Source organism: Artemia franciscana, chromosome 18 (assembly GCF_032884065.1).
Source record: "Artemia franciscana chromosome 18, ASM3288406v1, whole genome shotgun sequence".
NCBI classification, from domain to species: Eukaryota; Metazoa; Arthropoda; class Branchiopoda; order Anostraca; family Artemiidae; genus Artemia; species Artemia franciscana.
The window spans coordinates 9676440-9694748 of NC_088880.1; the positions used below are offsets into that span (position 1 = coordinate 9676440).

The 18309-nt window shown below is 33.1% G+C and overlaps 1 protein-coding gene across 6 annotated transcripts in view; it reads left to right on the plus strand.

The window, feature by feature from the left end:
- LOC136038579 (zinc finger protein 239-like) overlaps positions 1 to 18309 on the plus strand; it is a 123427-nt gene that overhangs the window by 87830 nt on the left and 17288 nt on the right. For 2 of the 6 annotated variants that reach the window (XM_065721761.1, XM_065721766.1), the window contains exons 1-3: positions 3362 to 3442; positions 8079 to 8229; positions 9033 to 9170. The exons of 1 other annotated variant lie outside the window; for it this stretch is intronic. In XM_065721761.1, coding sequence (XP_065577833.1) covers positions 8160 to 8229; positions 9033 to 9170 — 208 coding nt within the window. In that variant the 5' untranslated portion in view covers positions 3362 to 3442; positions 8079 to 8159. Of the gene's footprint in view, positions 1 to 3361; positions 3443 to 4875; positions 5036 to 6336; positions 6471 to 8078; positions 8230 to 9032; positions 9171 to 18309 lie in introns of those variants that run through there. 3 more of the 6 variants (XM_065721764.1, XM_065721762.1, XM_065721765.1) reach the window with 3 other exon arrangements.

Genomic DNA, 18309 nt, shown 5'->3' on the forward strand with positions numbered 1-18309 from the left:
TCTCACTCTCCCCCAGAAAGTTAAATCTGGGAAATGACTATTTCTAATTTAATCTGGTCCGTTCCATTATACGCCTGCCAAATTTCATCGTCTTAGCTTATCTGAAAGTGTATAAACTAGCAAAACCGGGACAGACAGACCGACAGACAGACCGACCGACAGAATTTGCGATCGCTATATGTCACTTGGTTAATACCAAGTGCCATAAAAACCACTACTTCTGTAGCGAGTACTACTAAGGCTGAAAAATATTGAAATAAACATCTGAAGAAACGCTGAGGAGAAAGTTTAACTAAATCAAAACGCAAGTGTGCATGCGGATTAATAATACGGGTGTATCAGCAAAATTTTTGGAAAGCTTAGCGTATCAAAAGGAAACTTCTGGGGAATACTGTTCCACTAAAGTGGAATACTCAGATGTACTAAAGACCAAATGGACCTGCTTCTACTTCTAAGAACACTAAGGACCTGCTAAGAACACTATTACACTATTACTACTGTTCCTATTACTACCAGTACTATAATGCTGCTACAGTTAAGGCGTAGCGTATGAAGGTGAAAATTTGACAGGATATTGAAGAGGAATTTTATCTAAATAAAAACACACAATGAGCATACTTATCCTCAAAAGGGAGTATTTTATGAATTTGGTTTTAATTTGGAATTTTAATGGAATACCAAAAGAAGAATATCAATTAATAAAATCGTAATATATGCATGTCACTACTAACACTAGTAGCACAGCTGCTTTTATTAACAATACCATTGCTACTGACAAGGACGAATCTCCAGCATTTTAATTGGTGGGGGTGGGGGGGGGGGGGGGTTTGGGGTAAGAGGGATCCATTTCCGGATAGTCAAGGGACATGGGATATATAATAATTTTTCTCCACATTATTGGAGGGGTAGCTGTCCTCCCTGTCCCTCTAAAAAATGACACCCCTGGCTACTGAACTACTGCAAGTACTACTTCAATTGTGACAACTTGTAAGGTTTAGAGCATTAAGATGGAAAGATTCAACAGGGGGTGAAAAGGGTACTAAAGCAATATTTTTACATTGGCTTAACTTTTCTTACAGTGTCAATGTCTAACTTCCAAGCCATCATGAAAGGGATGTTCAAATGACCAAAAGGCAAAATGCCCATGCTACTATCGGTATTTATATTGCTGCTACAACTTTTACTACTACTACTTATACAACACTAACACAGCTACTTCTTCTCCTGCTACCACCGCAGCTACTGTGATATTAGTATTATCAAGGCTAAGTCAATAACGGTAAAACTTGAGACAGCATTGATGATAAATTCGAATTTACAAAATAAACTATATGCCTTTAGATTGTCGAAAGAGTGTATCTTAAGAAATGCTGTGTATATTTACTTCGAACTCTTGGATAATGCTTGAAGGACAAGAACAGCTGACCAAAAGGCACCATGTAACCGCTACCACTAAAAATACCATCACTGCTACATTTATTACTTCTACTACAACTACTACTATTGCTCCAGTTATTATTTCTATTGCAACAACTCGTAAATCTAAGAGCATTCAGATGAAAATTTAGCGCAATAAATGAATATACAGGTTAGCAAAAGGACACACCGACAATGTCACAGCAATGGCTAACCGTATTAAGTTGATTTCTAAAATACTGTGATTGCTATTACCACTACGCCTAAGGGTATGAGGGTGAAATTTCCAGTGAATTTTTAGTGGGGAGGTAAGCTGAATCACATCAAACTATCCATGTGCAGGTTGTCAAAAGGAAAAATCAGTAATATCTTAAGAACAGTTTTATTTAAAGTTAAAACTTACGAGTCTTATTGTGGGTGATGTTAAACTAGCAAAAGTATGATATTTACATAATAATACTACTGATTCTACTCCTACAAAACAACGACTGCCACTATTATTATTACTGCTACTAATACTAATGCTACTAAAATAGCGGTAAAATACTAAAGTAACTAAGTAAAATAACTGCTAAAGTAACTGCTAAAGTAATTGCTGCTATTATTATTACTGCTACTACTACTACCGTTACTTAAGTTAAGACTGCTACTATAAATTTTACGGCTACTACCACTACTGCTAAAACTATAACTGCTATTGCTACTAATATTCCTGCTAAAGTTAGGGGTATTAAGGCGATAATTTTGGACTATTCTGAAAGTAAATTAAAGGGACTATGTGCATAATGCTATTAATGCTACTACACAAGCTAAGGATATTAAATTTAAACTATCAAGGAATATTTAGGCTGATGTTGAACTAAATCAAAACGAAGCATTATAATGTAGATTGTCAAGAGGGTGACAAAGTAATATTTCAATAACAGTCTACATTATTAAGTTAGACCTTTCAGGGTAAATTGCGATGGATATAAAAGTAGACAGAAGACACTATGAGTGTACTTTTAATACAACTTCTAAGGATTTTATAACCAATAACACTTACCGTATTGAGTAGAAACTTATAAAAAACATTTAATTGGAGTTTTAATTAAACAAAAATCTGTAAACATAAGCCCTGGGGCCCGGGGGCAGGCATTGTAAGTTATGTCCATGGGGCATATATGGCTCTTATGAAAGTGATGTTCGTATAAACTTCAAAGAGGGCTCATTTGATTGGAAACAGAAAGTTCTAGTTGATTTTTTAAGGTTCAAAAGAGATCCGAGGCCAGTTAGCCCTTCCATGCCCTTTTTTCCCAAACCCACCTGATAAAAATTTTGAGATAGCCATTTTTTTTTAAATACTACAAAGTTAAAATAAAGAAAACTCCCGTTGTAAATCAACTGTCAAAAAGAAAACTAGATCTGTAGGTAATACTAATGAGTAAAAAAGAACACAGGAAAGCTTGTATTAATCAATTTTTGTCGCTCAGTTGACTTATAACTGCATTACAAAAAATGGTTAAATATGCTGCAAGTTACCACTTCACGAAACTTACTGCATACTTAAGATCTTTATCATGGGAGACCATGATGCTTTATCATGTTTTTCCAGATGCATAGTGAGGCAGAATGGCCTTGTCCTACTCCAAGTACAAATAAATCAAGTATACATTCTTTTTGTGGTCTTAAGCTCTTTGCTGACATACTGCCACAAAGAATTGCTTAAAGTAACTTTTTCCGGGGACACACATTTCTCTTTCAATGTGGGATTTTATTTTCGTTGGGATATGGTCTTTGAAATAAGTAGATCTCTTAAAAATTGGTAAAAGTGGGAACCTGTCTATGTTCTTCTAATATTAAAACTAAACATTTTAGAGGCGGAGAATTACTGGGCAGAACTAACTTAGTCATTAAAAAGTCTGCTATCTATAACAGACACACATCAATAATATTACAAAGTAGATGGCAATCCTGCAATGGCATTTATTACAGAGCAAATATTTTTAAAGTGATTGCTTCTGCTATGAGAAAAATAGACAGAAAGGTTAAGTTTGCTTTCACGAGACATTGAAACTATTTTTTTTGGTAAAGTTCTAGTTTAGTGACTTCTTGCTATCTTGGAAAGGGGCTAGGTTAGGAAAATGAAACTTTCAGGGATGAGTCTACAGGCTAAAGTATGTCCCAGGAAGGTATTTTAAAGTATTCACCTCCACTCTTTCTCCCTCTAGAGGGCCCTGAAGTTTATCTACGTGACAGATCTACAACTATTGGAATTTTGACAAAACAACATTTTACCTTAATTTTCAGTTACCAGTTGCTTTTTTGGTAAAATTGGTGCAAACAGTATTACTGGCTTTCATATAAAGTGAATATACCACTCGATGCCTTTTTTAATGCTTTTTGTAAGTATAATAATCGCTTCTACCGCAAATTCAGATTTAAGCACTTTTTGACCTCTTAAAAATGATCTATATATGGGGTATAAAAAATCTGTAATAGTTTAGAAACATTTTTTTTTTATTTTTATGTGTTTGTGCACATTGAATTTTAACAAGAAGAGAAATCACCAGTGCAACAGCACAAACACATAAAAAAAAATACAGCAATGGTTAGTTTACATATTTAATATATGCTATGCTTTACCCCCATCCCCCTGATTTGCAAATATATAGCCCAAATTTGTTTCTAAACTATTACAGATTTGTAATGACCCCATATATAGGTCATTTTTAAGAGGTCAAAAAGCGCTTAAATCTGAATTTGCAGTAGAAGCGATTATTATACTTACAAAAAGCATTAAAAAAGGCATCAAGTGGTATATTCACTTTATATGAAAGCCATACTGTTTGCACCAATTTTACATCTGCCTTTAGTTCTGAAAATGCAATTCCTGTTATTTGAGCAGAGTTCTGAGTCATATCAATGTTTGGTAAAATTCTAGTTAATTTACTTCTTGCTATCTTGGAAAGGGTTTAGGCTAGGAAAATGAAACTTTCAGGGATGGATATACAGACTAAAGTATGTCCCAGGAAGATATTTTAAAGTAACTACCTCCACTCCTTCTCCCTCTAGAGGGCCCTGACCTTTGATGACCTTTAAAAACATGTGTGTTATATAAGTGAAACCTTACAAAATAGATCTTCTGCTTAATTGAAGTACAACAAAATTGTTTTCAGCTTTTCCTAAATTTTGAAAAAACATTGATATAGCTCAAAATTCTACTCAAATAACAGGAATTGCATTTTCAGAACTAAAGGCAGAGAAAAAGTAACTAGTAACTGAAAATTAAGAAAATTGTTGTTTTGTCAAGATTTTAATAGGTTAGACCTGTCATGTAGGCAAATTTCAGGGCCATCTAGAGAGAGAAGGAGTAGAGATGGGTACTTTAAAATACCTTCCTGGGGCATACTTTAGCCTGTAGACCCATCCTTAAAAGTTTCATTTTCCTAACCTAGCCCCTTTCCAAGATAGCAAGAAGTCACTAAACTAGAATTTTACCAAAAAAAGAAAAAAAGTTTCAATGTCTTGTGAAAGCAAATTTAACCTTAGATCTATTTTGCAAGGTTTCACTTTTATAACACACATATTTTTATAGATCATCAAAGGTTAGGGCCCTCTAGAGAGAGAAGGAGTAGAGGTAGTTACTTCAAAATACCTTCCCAGGACATACTTTAGCCTGTAGATTCATCCCTTAAAGTTTCATTTTCCTAACCTAAACCCTTTCCAAGATAGTAAGAAGTCAATTAACTAGAATTTTACCCAATGTTTTTTTTTTCTTCAAAATTTAGGAAATGCATTTGCATATCTTTAAAACCTGATAAATTGGGATTGAGCAAAGTTTTGAAGCTGAAAACAATTTTGTTGTACTTCCTTCAAGCAGAAGATCTATTTTGCATATTTTCACTTTTACAACACACATATTTTAAAGGTCATCAAAGGTCAGGAGCCTCTAAAGGGAGAGGGAGTAGTGGTAGTTACTTCAAAATACCTTCCTGGGACATACTTTAGCCCTTAGACCCATCCCTGAAAGTTTCATTTCCCTAACCTAACCCATTTCCAAGATAGCAAGAAGTCACTAAACTAGAATTTTACTGAGGGTATTTAAATTATTATGAGGCTTTTTGTAAGTAATAGCTTTAAATAGGCTAATCTTGCCTAAGGATTAGTCTACTTAGAAGGAAACACTAACTACAAAGGAGTGATTGATCTTCCTAAGTCAAAAACCTGTTCAAAGGTAAAATTCTGCCTTATGTTCACGTGTTTACTCCTTCCCTGCCTAATTTGGCAAATTAGGAAAAGACCAAAAATATCTTTTCCTTTGGAGGTGACTTGTTAGAAGAAAGACACAATTTTATTTTCATACTTTTTTATGTTTTGGCCAATTAATCATCTCCCCCTCCCCCCAATGCTATTTAAATAAAGTGATATAATAATTGATAAAAACAGATTAAAAGAAAATATGTTCACTGATATTTGCTGTAAGCTAAATTATAAAAAAGAATTTACTTATTTTTTTGTACTTGTATGATAAATGTCCTACCATTCAAGTTGTTCATTTATTGATGCATTATAGAACCAGTCTTTTTTTTTGTTAGTTTCTTTCAGTTTAATGTGAGACAAGACAAATAGAAGTGACAGAATAAATGGAAAATATATAATTTGGGCTATATATTTGCACATTAGGGGGAGAGTGGGGGTAAAGTATATGGACAGTGTGAAGTTGGAAAACAATTCATACTAGCCTACATAATATGCAGAATAATTGTACCCAACACATTAGGCATGCAGACTCACTATACTTAAGTTCTTTAGGAAGTTTTAAGATTAAGAAAATGAAACTTTCAGGGATGTATCTACACACCAAAGTATGTCCCAGGAGAGTATTTTCAAGTACACACCTCTATCTCTTCTCCTTCTAGAGGGTACTAACCTTTGATTACCTTTAAAACTTTATGTTTTATAAAAGTGAAACCTTGCAAAATAGATTTTCTCCCTAAATAAAGCACAAGGAAAATATTTTCAGCTTCAGAACTTTGCTCAATCTCAATTTAAGAAGTTTCAAAGAACTATAAGTATATTTTCTTAATTTAGGAAAAGCCAATTGATATGGCTTAAAAGTCTACTCAAATAACAGGAATAGTATTTTGAAACTAAAACCAGAGAAAAGGAAACTGAAAAGGAGTAATATTGTTTTGTTAGAATTGCAATGGGTATATAGACTTAAGTTGACAAATTTCTAAGGCAAAATAATCTGAAGAGGGTTAATAAAGTAGCTTGGCAATAGCTTTCCAGAGTATGTTTTTGGACCTGGATTCATTTCTGGAAGCTTTATTTCTTCTCAACTTAACCCCTTTCCAAGATAGCAAAAAGTAGCTTGTCTAGAATTTTACCAAAGGATTATTTCTGCATTAACCCCAAATATTTCTGTGTTTCATTAGTAGACTATAGTCATGCCTTCTAGCTCCAACATAATTGATTATGTTCTCTGGTTGAAATTTGTCTCTGCAAGCTATTAAATTCATAATTTACTTAAATATATTATTGAAAATGTGTAATAATAGAAGGAAATATTTGTTACATTCTTGAAGCCTTCTAAGTATGAACAGCTTGATATAGACTCTTGCAAATACATAATGGAATATACATAATAGGCCTATGTATTATATTTTTAAAGCATTACAACTCTGGATGAAGCTTTTAGTTCAGGAGTTCAACCAAATTTTCCAACCTAAAGTTTGTGGCTCTGAAAATTTACTATTAGGATACAGCTATCAGCCATAACTAACGGCTTTTTATTTATTTATTTATTTATTTATTCATCCAAAGGCTTGTAAGCATAACATACAAAATGAAAATCAAAAAGTGGCAACTCCTGGAATATTTAACAAAAATCAGTGGTAGACTTATGGTTGACATTATACATTACTGTAAAAAGAGGTGTTTACTAACTCGGTCTTAAAAATAGGAGCAGTACAAGCAGTGACACAACTATCAGGCAATGAGTTCCAAAGTTTTATTGATCTATTTACAAAATACATCTCACCTATTTTGGATTTTGGTGTGGATTTTGTTTTGCTTTTTACTGTGAAAGGTTAGTATAATTTAAATTCCCACACTACATTTTATGTACAGTTACATCAAAAAGACAGAATTCAGTTTTAGTACTCCCTTCTTTAAAATAACTATTTGGATTTCTCATGCCTTTGACTGTTGAAGGAGTTGAGCCTCTGCTTTCAGAAGTATTAAGATAAAATATAGCTTGCAGTGGTTAAAATGCATTATTAGTCTTTAATTGACTAATTTAATTTAAGTGTCAGCATCTGGAATGACCTTCCAGAATCGGTCAGAGCAGCAGGAAGTCTGGCATCATTCAAGAGAGTGGTTAAATTCCATTTTTTTAAAAGGAGAGAAGTGTGATAAGAGGAAAGGGTATTTATTTATTTAGTATTTAATATTAATTATTTGGTTTTTTTACCCCCCCCCCCAAGGATTTTTTTTCTTTCTTCAAAATCATTTGAAGAAATGATTTAGCAGATTCATGGTGGTTAGAATTGCGGCCACAATCAGGACTCTTTTGTCTTAAGAGTGGCCATTAATGGTAAATTCTTTGTTTAATTTATATGTTTTGGATGAAAATAAAAAATGTCTATGTCTAATTGTAATATATTTTGTATTTTTAGGCACTTTTGCTTACACACTCCTTAATAAAATCTGAGGTTATATCTAAACATTGATGATTTTGTTACACATCTCATAATTTAATGGACCTGCCTCAAATTCCGAAAATGGCTGAATTCATAATGGTTTCAGAGAATTCTTTCCTAAAGAATGGTAAGTTATGCAGTTAAATTTTTTGCATATAGTAAAATGAAAGCTACTTGGCTCCAGTAATAAAAAATGGCTTTTTCTTTTTCTTGATCATTAAGTAGCAATAAAAAAAAAAATTAATTTAGCTGTTAAGAGCTAAGGCTGATAAATACAAAAAATCCTTCTTTGTGATGGAAAACACATTTAATTTTAGTTTATTAGCCTTAATTTTTAAGTTTTTTGAGACAAGAAATCCTTTGGTAGAAGGATTTTGTGTCGCTCTGTTTTTTGTGTAGATATGATGAACAAGTTATTACTCACAAAGTAAAGGTAGTTATGGGGCTTCAGGTGGGATTATTAAATTATTGGGATAGAGTTAAAGCTAGTTGAAATCAGCTGTTTAACTTTGGGATACTACATTTTACATTTTGGAAATTAATACAGAAAACCCTAGTTGATTGGCATTTCTCACTTTTTATTTTAATTTTTTATTTGTAAATGTAAAGCTGTAAAATGTTTATCTTGTGCTATATTTCTTTATTCAGTATTCAATTTCTTTATTATTCAATACATTAGTCTATATTCATCTTAATCTTGGATATTCTGTGTTAATGAACTTGGTTGAATATTTCAGGTTAATTGTTGTTATAAAGGGATGATTTTATAAATGATTAAAAAAAACCTCTTATATACTGATTTTATGTACATATATATAACGTCAATATATTTACATTTTTACACATAACTAAGAAACAGAAGTTGGATTTAATTGTTATGCTTTGTTGTTGAATATTTTATATGTCTGTTCAATTTGAATTTTGTTTTAGAAGTTGAAGATGCTTTACCAGACTGCAGTGAGAAGCCATTTCTAAATCCAAACCATCATTTGTCACCAAAACATGATTTACCTTGTAAATTTGAATACAGCACCCAGAAATTGGAACCCAAGTGCTCAGACCATGAAGGTACATTACGAGCTTTTAGTTTTTGTACAATGAAATGTTTTGGATGATATTTTGTTGGACAAAAATAGGACAAAGGGGCTTAATCTTAAGATAAAACTTTTGTTTTATCTTCTTCCAATGTGCAGGTGTTTGCCAAACCGTTTTTGTGGCCTTACATGAACATATTCAAATTTTCACTTGAAAAGTAGTTTGGCAAATATTATTTTTCAAAAAGCTTGATAATAAACTTTAAAAATACATTTCGATATTGTTTTTACAATTCGCATTTATTGTATATATATTTCGTTTTAAACTGAGATATAAATCTGTCAACTATTTTGATTTAAAGTTGAATTTTATATAAGCAGAATATTGACTGTTAGGATCTGAACTGATTACCATAAAAACCTTCAAATACCTGCAAAGATGAAAAATTCTTTTTGTGAAGATGAAGCCAAAAGTTTTTATAGTTTGTCTGTAGAACAAGTCGTTTTGAATATACAGCTAGGAAAACATAATGAGTTCTCCATAAAAACAACCCTTTTGGAATAATCAGGCTCTGAAGGGTACCAATTAATTTGATGAAATGAGTCATTTATAGGAGACTCAGAAAAGAGTTTATTCTTAAAAACACATTTCTATATAGCTTTTACAATGTACATTTATATTATATATATTTCGTTTTAAATTTATTTGTAAATCCATCAATTGTTTTATTGCAAGTTGAATTTAATTCAGAATATTAGCCTTAATAAAAACCTTCAAATACCACCTACAAAGATAAAAAGTTCATTTTGTGAAGATGAAGTCAAAAGTTTTAGTTTCTATAGTGTTTTTTTTCTGTAGAACAAGCTGTTTTGAATATACAGCTAGGAAAACATAATGAGTCCTATCATATTTTAAACATTAAGAAGAATGTCAAGTTTTACTTACGTATGAAATGTTTAAGGCATTCTGGGTGTATTTACTCACCCCTTCGGGGGTGAACTTAAGGTTTACTTTTAAGGTTTACTCACCCCTTCAGGTCTATAAAAATAACCCTTTTGGATATGACTTTTCATGAATTCCAGTAATATTGATGGCCTCAAATTGAGGCCGTATCAAATAATATGAGGCCATCAATAAAATTGACGGCCTCAAGCTACTGTCAACCTCACGGGGAATAATATTTGATTTTTGCTATACGTTTGACTATTAAGAAAGGTTGGCAGTAAAGTGAATGAACTGATTACAGGAATTATTCAAGTAAGAATTCTTAAGAAATATACATTTTTTTTAATTGTACTGTGTTTTCTTAAGGGTGCCCAGTTGAATATGGAAAAATTCGTCAAATATGTATAATTTAGGGTATCTGTTTGGCAATGTAGGGGAATGCAGGGGAATTTTAATCCTTTACTGACCTGAAGTGATTTGCTTAATAAGGCAGTGGTCTATTATTATGGAGATGTGGTAGATTTTTGTGTCAAAAGGTTCTATTTAGGGGAATGATAAAAATACGTTTTAAATGTTTTCACTTTTCTTACTTTAATAAATAAAATTATTAAGACTTAAGGAATAAAGAGCAACATATGTATAATAAATTGACATTGAAAATTAATTTGTATTTTTTTTCTTAACAAAGTACAAATTATTTTGTGACCTTGAGAAGGCATAGGGGTTATGGGGCTTACTCATATTAATTTCTGTATGTTTCGAGTTATACTCCGCTATTTATTGTAATGTCATGTTTGTTCTGGTTTTCGTTTACTTATTGACACCAATTCATGGTAGTTATACACATGGTTTATTATTTTATTTTTGCTCATTTTTGGTTTAATAGAGTTCTTTAACTTTTCTTTGAAAAATTTATGGTGAAAAATTTTAGTAAATTAATTTCTGTTGGTTTACATTGACATAGTCTTTTTTAGGAAAAAAAATAGTTTAATTCTTTTCGGGTTTTTTCTTAATAATTTATAGTTTACCCTGCTATTTGTATGCTTGAGAAACTTTTTAATAGAATACATCCTTTTGAAAATCTTAACAGAAATGACAATTTTTTCATTTAGTTTTCTCCTCTAGCCGACGTGAAAAATAAAACTTGATACCATTCTCTTTGCTCTTTGACAGCCTGGATACACTTATACTCTTTTTTTTGTCAAATTTTAAGAACAGAAGTATTAATAAAAGTAGCCACAAAAGTTTGAAATTAATACCCCGAGCTGTTTTGGGATATTGCTGCAATGTCTCATTGGGAACAAGCATACACACAGCACATTTTTATGGAATTTTAAAGCGATATTTAGTTTATAAGCATAATAGACAAAATTCCTCAACTGAGGGTGGTTGACCTACCCAATAACCCCAGAGATATATTTACTGGCCTGTTCAGCTGTGCTCAACAAAATGGCTGCATCAAAGTTTTAATTGGAAGCGTTTGGAAAACTATAGGCTAAAGGGGAGGTGTGATTGCCCTCTAATCACTTGAATCTTAAAAAGGGCACTACAATTTCGTTTTCGAATCGGATTAGCTCCTTTAAAATTTTAATGATATTTCTAGTTATGATAGAGCAGCGCTGCCTATGATATTACTTATATGCCCTTTTAATGCCTACATCCTTAAAACTCCTGCTAAACTTTCCCTAAAGCTTTCAACTTAATGCCCTAAGTGTCATTAGTTACAGTAACCGTTGAAGTAGTATTAAAAGTATACACATAGTGTATTCTTGCTAGTTCAAAATCCGTCACAACTTACCCTGAAGGATCTAACTCAATAATGTATGCTGTTATTGATTTAACTTTGTCATCCTTTTGACAATCTACATGATGACTGTTCGTATTGATTTGATTCAGTACCTGCCTAAATATTTCTTGAAAGTTCGACTTAATACTCTTAGTTTGTTTAGTAGCATTAATAGTAGTATACACATAGCCCCTCAGTTTTTCTTCAACACCCCCTTCAATACATTATGAAATTTTCAACTTAATACTATCCACCATTCCCGAAGCATTACTGATGTGTCCTCTTAAAAAGCTAGGTTGGTAAGGTGTGTTTTGATTGAATTCAATACAGTTTCAGTATTACCCAAAATTTTCGAATTGTTGCCCTTAGCTTTAGTTGTAGCAGTAGTAGCGCCAGCAGTTATAGTAGTAGCAGTAATGATAGTAGCAGTAGAATCAATAGCAGTAGTCTTAACTTTAGTAGCAGTAATAATAATAGTAGCAGTAGTAGTTGTTCTAGGAGTAGAAACAGTATAAGTGCAAATATTGTATTTTTGTTAGTTCAAGCATCACCCACAACAAGCCTTGTAAGTTTTAACTCTACACAAAACTTATCTTAAGATATTGCTGATATGCGCTTTTGGCAAATTGCACACAGATGGCCTATTGCGATTCAGTTTATCTTCCCTCCTAAAAATTCCCTAAAAACTGCACCTTCATACCTTTATGCATAGTTGTAATAGTAGTGACGGTAGTAGTGCTAGTTCTCAACTGAATAAAATTAGCCATTGCTGTGACATTTTTGATGTGTTCTTTTACAACCTGTATATTCATATATTCCGTGAAATTTTTATCTGAAATGCTCCTAGACTTACAAGTAGTTGCAATAGAAATAGTAGTAGGAACATTAGTAATAGTTAGTAAAACTAATAAATGTAGCAGTGTTGGTCGTATTTGTAGTAACGTGCACATATTGCCTTTTGGTCAGTTGATCTTCCCCTTTAAGCATTTTCTGAAAGATCCAACTAAATACACAAATCAATTCTTAAGATTACACATCTAACTCTTTTAACACATCTAAATGCACATAGTGTTGATTCAAACTTGCCATCAATGATATCTCAAATTTCACCTTCATAGACTTAGCCTTAATACCATCATAAACTAGTATAGAGTAGCTGTGGTGGTAGCAGGAGAAGTAGTTGCTGTGTTAGTGTTATAAGTAATAGTAGCAGGGTCAGTATGGGGGACATTATGTCCCCGGGGTATAGTTAAAACTTTGTACGTTGGTGAATTCACTGTACATTTTGAACATTGGTGCTTTAGGTGTTTACTGACAAGTCTTAACAACAATTACATTTTGACATCATTTGACTCACCTCTGCTGCTCTGTCCACCATGTCAGACTTAGATGATTGATCCACTCCCAAGGAAAGGACAACCAAAAATTGCCTGAGGAAATCTGGTGCTATCTTCTGGATGAGTTGTGTGTAAAAAAAGATCGATATCTGCTATATCTTTTCAATATGCGATAATGACAGACTCCAATATCGGCCAGGTAATATTGACTGGCAGATAAATCGGTTGGGCCCGATAACTTTTTTTTAATGTGCGGATAACTTTTTATTTAGAACAAGCAAATAAGTCTTCTTCTTTAGCATTTATTTCACTCAGCTGTGATAACTCCAGCCAGCCCCTCAGAACACGAAAAAAAAGAATTAAAAATAAAGACATACCCAATCAAATACAGAATTACAGTTTACAGAATTACAAAAAATGACACTGTTGGACATTACACATTATTTTCTACCTGTAGTACCAAGAAATATGCTCCCGCAAATGACATGACCCATAAAGGCCCAAACCGATAATTTGGCTAAACGCCCATTGTTGACAAACTGGTAGCTTAGTAAAAACAACGAGCAGTTTTGATCTTGGCTCTTTACTCGCCTTGAAACTTTCACAGATCATTGCTCGAGCCAACAGATGATCACAATTTTATCGGGAGGTGTTTTTTCATGGGTGTCCCAAGGAAGGGTGGGTTTTTTTGCACCTGGTCGGTTTGAAACTTTTATCAGTGAGTCCCCGGTCAAGCAGACTGTTCTTCTTTTTAACTCAAGTTCACCTATGGCAATCGCTGTTAAAACAAGGGCAGTTGGAAATTATATCAAATTTAGGATCCTAGAAGATCGGGAGATGGCTCATTGGAAGAAAATTTTAAAGTTTAAGTGCTTTTTTAAGTGACCACCTCTATAATAACGGTATAAACTAAAAGTATACGTGGGAAATATGTAGAATTAGATAAGAAGTCTCAAGAAGTCGTTCACTTTTCATCTGAGGGTTACAAAATTAGGCCACTGAAACGTAACTCTTTTGGTATCTTACTCCCCTCCCTGCACAAAAATTTAACACACCTCCATAATAATAGACCACTGCATTGTTAAGCAAATCACTTCAGGTCAATAAAGGATTACAATAAACGCAACAAACATTTTTGTGCAAAAAGGGGGTGGAGTGTGAAGGGGGTGGCACGTTGCAGTACTGTTTTGGACATTACCCGCAATTTTTCACGGAAAAATCTTGCCGTACTTCTTGATCCTTGCTTATAGGAAATTCTTCCCAACAATTTTCGTCCCTCTGAAAAAATCCCCCAAACAATCTCCCTCCCTCCCCCATGCAGAAATATCCGTCGCTAAAAATGTCCGTAAGTTTCCCAATAACAAATACTATCTGTAAGCAGTGTTTAGATGGGCTTTTAAACTTCTGCTATGGTTTTTCTGATTATTTTGTAGTTAGGAGGGAGGGAGATACCTTAAAAGGTGCACTTCAATGTCAAAACCTCCCAGCTCTCATTGAGCCTTCAGATAAACTAAAAAGCGATAAACTTTTAAAAAACGAGTTTATTCGGCTTAAGGTTAAGGTGTTTTTGTTGATTGAAATATATCGGATAAAATATTATTGGACAAAAATGAGACAAAAAGGCTTAATCACGAAAAAGAGCTTTTGCTTTATCTTATTCCAATATGTAGGTATTTGACAAACCATTTTTGCTGTCTTACATCAACATATTCAAATTTTCACTTGAAAATAGTTTCGCGAATATTATTTTTCAAAAAACTTGATAATAAGCCTTAGAAGTAGAATTAAACCTCTTTATAGATTTTACTATCCGTATTTATAGTGTATTTATTGCTATATAAATTAAGAGATAAGTCTGTCTTTTTATTTTGATTTCAAGTTGAATTTGGAATAAGCAGAAAATTGGCTGTTATGATCTGAGCTGCCTATCAGAAATTTTCAGCGTAGAATTTTAATTTACTAAAACGCTAGATACAAACACAAATACTAAACTTGTTTTGTGCAGATAAAGAACGAGTTGTTTTAAATATATAGCTAGAAGATATGCTTTAAGACGACACTGGCTATACATAACTTGTGAAAACGAAGAAAAGAAAGGATATAATAAATGGAAAATACTATTAAATAGTTGAGAAGAACGAGGATTTAGTCAGCCAGTAGCAAAATATGGAAGGAAAAAGAAGCAGATATTTCGACAAGGACCTCCGCTCAGTCGTCCTCAGTGCTCAGAAAAAAATCTAACCTTTGAAGTGAACCCAAACGGAAGATAAAAGATACTGAATCAATGAAACCAGCCAGAAATAAAGGGAAAGACAATTCACCAATTGGACTGGACAACTATTCTTTGGTTTGCAATCGATTTTGCCTGTCTGCAACCTCGATTTTTATTAGATTAAATAAAAAAGAACAAGTTTTTTTTAACTAAAAGTAAGGAGCGACATTAAAACTTAAAACGAACAGAAATTACTTCGTATACGAAAGGGACTGCTTCCTCATCAACGCCCCGCTCTTTACGCTAAAGTTTGATTCTTTCTCTCAACTTTTCTTTTTAAAACAGTAAAAAACTTTAGCGTAAAGAGCGGGGCATTGATGAGGAAGCAGCCTTTTTCGTATACGAAGTAATTTCTGTTCGTTTTAAGTTTTAATGTCGCTCCTTACTTTCAGTTAAAAAAACTTGTTTTTTTTTAATTTAATTTCTGAACGTTTTTGAATCAATGCATGTTTTGATTTTGGCTCTCTGCAGAGGAATAATTAAAACGAAATATGCATATTTTTTTTTTTTTTTTGGCTAAATGGCTTTCTCATAATTTTGATCGAATGATTTTGAGAAGAAAAGAGCGGGGGAGGAAGCCTAGTTGCCCTCAGATTTTCGGTTAATTAAAAAGGCAACTAGAACTTTTAATTTTTTACGAATCTTTTTATTCGTAAAAGATATACGTAACATATAAATTAGCTTACGTAAAGAACTTTTGTATTCTCATGTTTTTATTACATATATGAGGGGGTTCGCCTCCTCGTCAGTACCTCGCTCTTTACACTAAAGCTTACATTTTGTCCTAATTCATTAAGAATGACCCCTGAATCACAAAAGCCGAAGAGTAAATAGTTGAAATTACTCAAAAATACTTTAGCGTAAAGAGCGAGGTATTAGGAGGAGGTGAGTTCCTAATATGGGTAATAATTTCTGTTTCTTTTAAGTTTTAATGCTGCTCCTTACTTAAAGCTGAAAAAAAATTTTCATATTTATTTTTTCATTGTTTTTTTTTAAGTAATGCTGGTAAATCCTGCGCGCCCTTCATGGAAATTTTATTCCCTCATGAAAAATTCCTAGATCGAAAGTTCCGCCAGCATATCCTCCTCTTCTCAACCCCTCCTCCAACCAAAAAATCCTCCTGAAAACGCCTGTACACTTCCCAATAACCATTGCTATATGTAAGCACTGGTCGAAGTTTGTAAATTGTAGCCCCTCCCACGGGGACTGTGGGGGAGTAAGTCGTCCCCAAAGACATAGTTATAAGGTTTTTCGACTACGTTGGATAAAATGGCCATCTCAGAATTTTGATCTGTTGACTTTGGGAAAATAATTAGCGTGGGAGGGGGCCTAGGTGCCCTCCAATTTTTTTGGTCACTTAAAAAGGGCGCTAGAACTTTTCATTTCTGTTAGAATAAGCCCTCTCGCAGGATTCTAGGACAACTGGGTCGATACGATCACCCCTGGGGGAAAGAAAACAAATAAACACACATCCGTGATCTGCCTTCTGGCAAAAAATACAATATTCCACATTTTTGTAGATAGGAGCTTGAAACTTCTACAGTGGGGTTCTCTGATATGCTGAATCTGATGGTGTGATTTTCGTTAAGATTCTATTACTTTTAGGGGGTGTTTCCCCCTATTTTCTAAAATAGCGCTAATTTTCTCAGGCTCGTAACTTTTGATGTGTAAGACTAAACTTGATGAAACTTATATATTTAAAATCAGCATTAAAATGCGATTCTTTTGATGTAGCTATTGGTATCAAAATTCCAATTTTTAGAGTTTTGGTTACTATTGAGCTGGGTCGCTCCTTACTACAGTTCGTTACCACGAACTGTTTGATATGTGGACAGGTTGTCTTAAATTTGACAGGACAGAAATATTGATTGAGTTTTTTTCAATATTAAATTATTATAAAATAGGATAAAGGAAATATCATCTGTATCTCTATTTATAGCAAAATTTCTGTTTATATGTTGTTTTTTTTATATCTAAATTGCCTCTCTAGAAGATTGTGGTAGGTCATACGGTATATATTAATGTTGCCTTTTCAAAAAGAAGCAAATGATCACTTTTTCCAAAAATACGGAGTGCCAAAGCAGAATCAAAGCTGTCTTTTTTATTTTCAAATCTCAGGGACTTAACTATTGAAGTTCTGTGTTCATGCAATCCTTCCCCCAGTTTTTAGTGGGTCCTACCAATTCAAAACTTTCCACATGGACACGGGACTCTATAGACACCACTACCCAGTATAGGGTCAGTTTTATCCTTTCCAGAGTTGAAAAAATATTCAACTTTTTGTTCAATTTTAAAAGAAACAGAGAGATTGTGTTTTTAAAAGTTTTCCATGTTTGTTCCTGAGTTTCGAGATGTATGGTATTGTGTTGAAAGTTTTGTTTTCAATTCCAGGAGTAACTGAATCAAGGGGGACGGACTTACTATTTTCCTGTTTTACCTTTTTTAATCGTCTATCTGTAATATTTTCAATAAGGTTAATTGGTGATAAGGTCAATAAGGTTAATCGGTTAACCCCATGCTATGTATCTATGGCTAACTTTCTAGTATCATGTCACTATTACTACTATTTACGTAAACAACTCTGAAACTGTGTCATTTGTTGTACTATAAAGATATCTGTCGCTTTTCATAATCATATTTAACAAAATGAAAAATAGGAAAACGGGTATAAAATATACTTATAATTGACGCTGCTAAAAGTAAAAGGACGACACAGAACTATATAACGAAAGTAAAACAGTTCAAACTAGGGATGAAACCTTTTAATTGACAGTGAACAAATATAAAATTATTTAATTGGATATTTCGAACACATATACAGTGTTCATCATC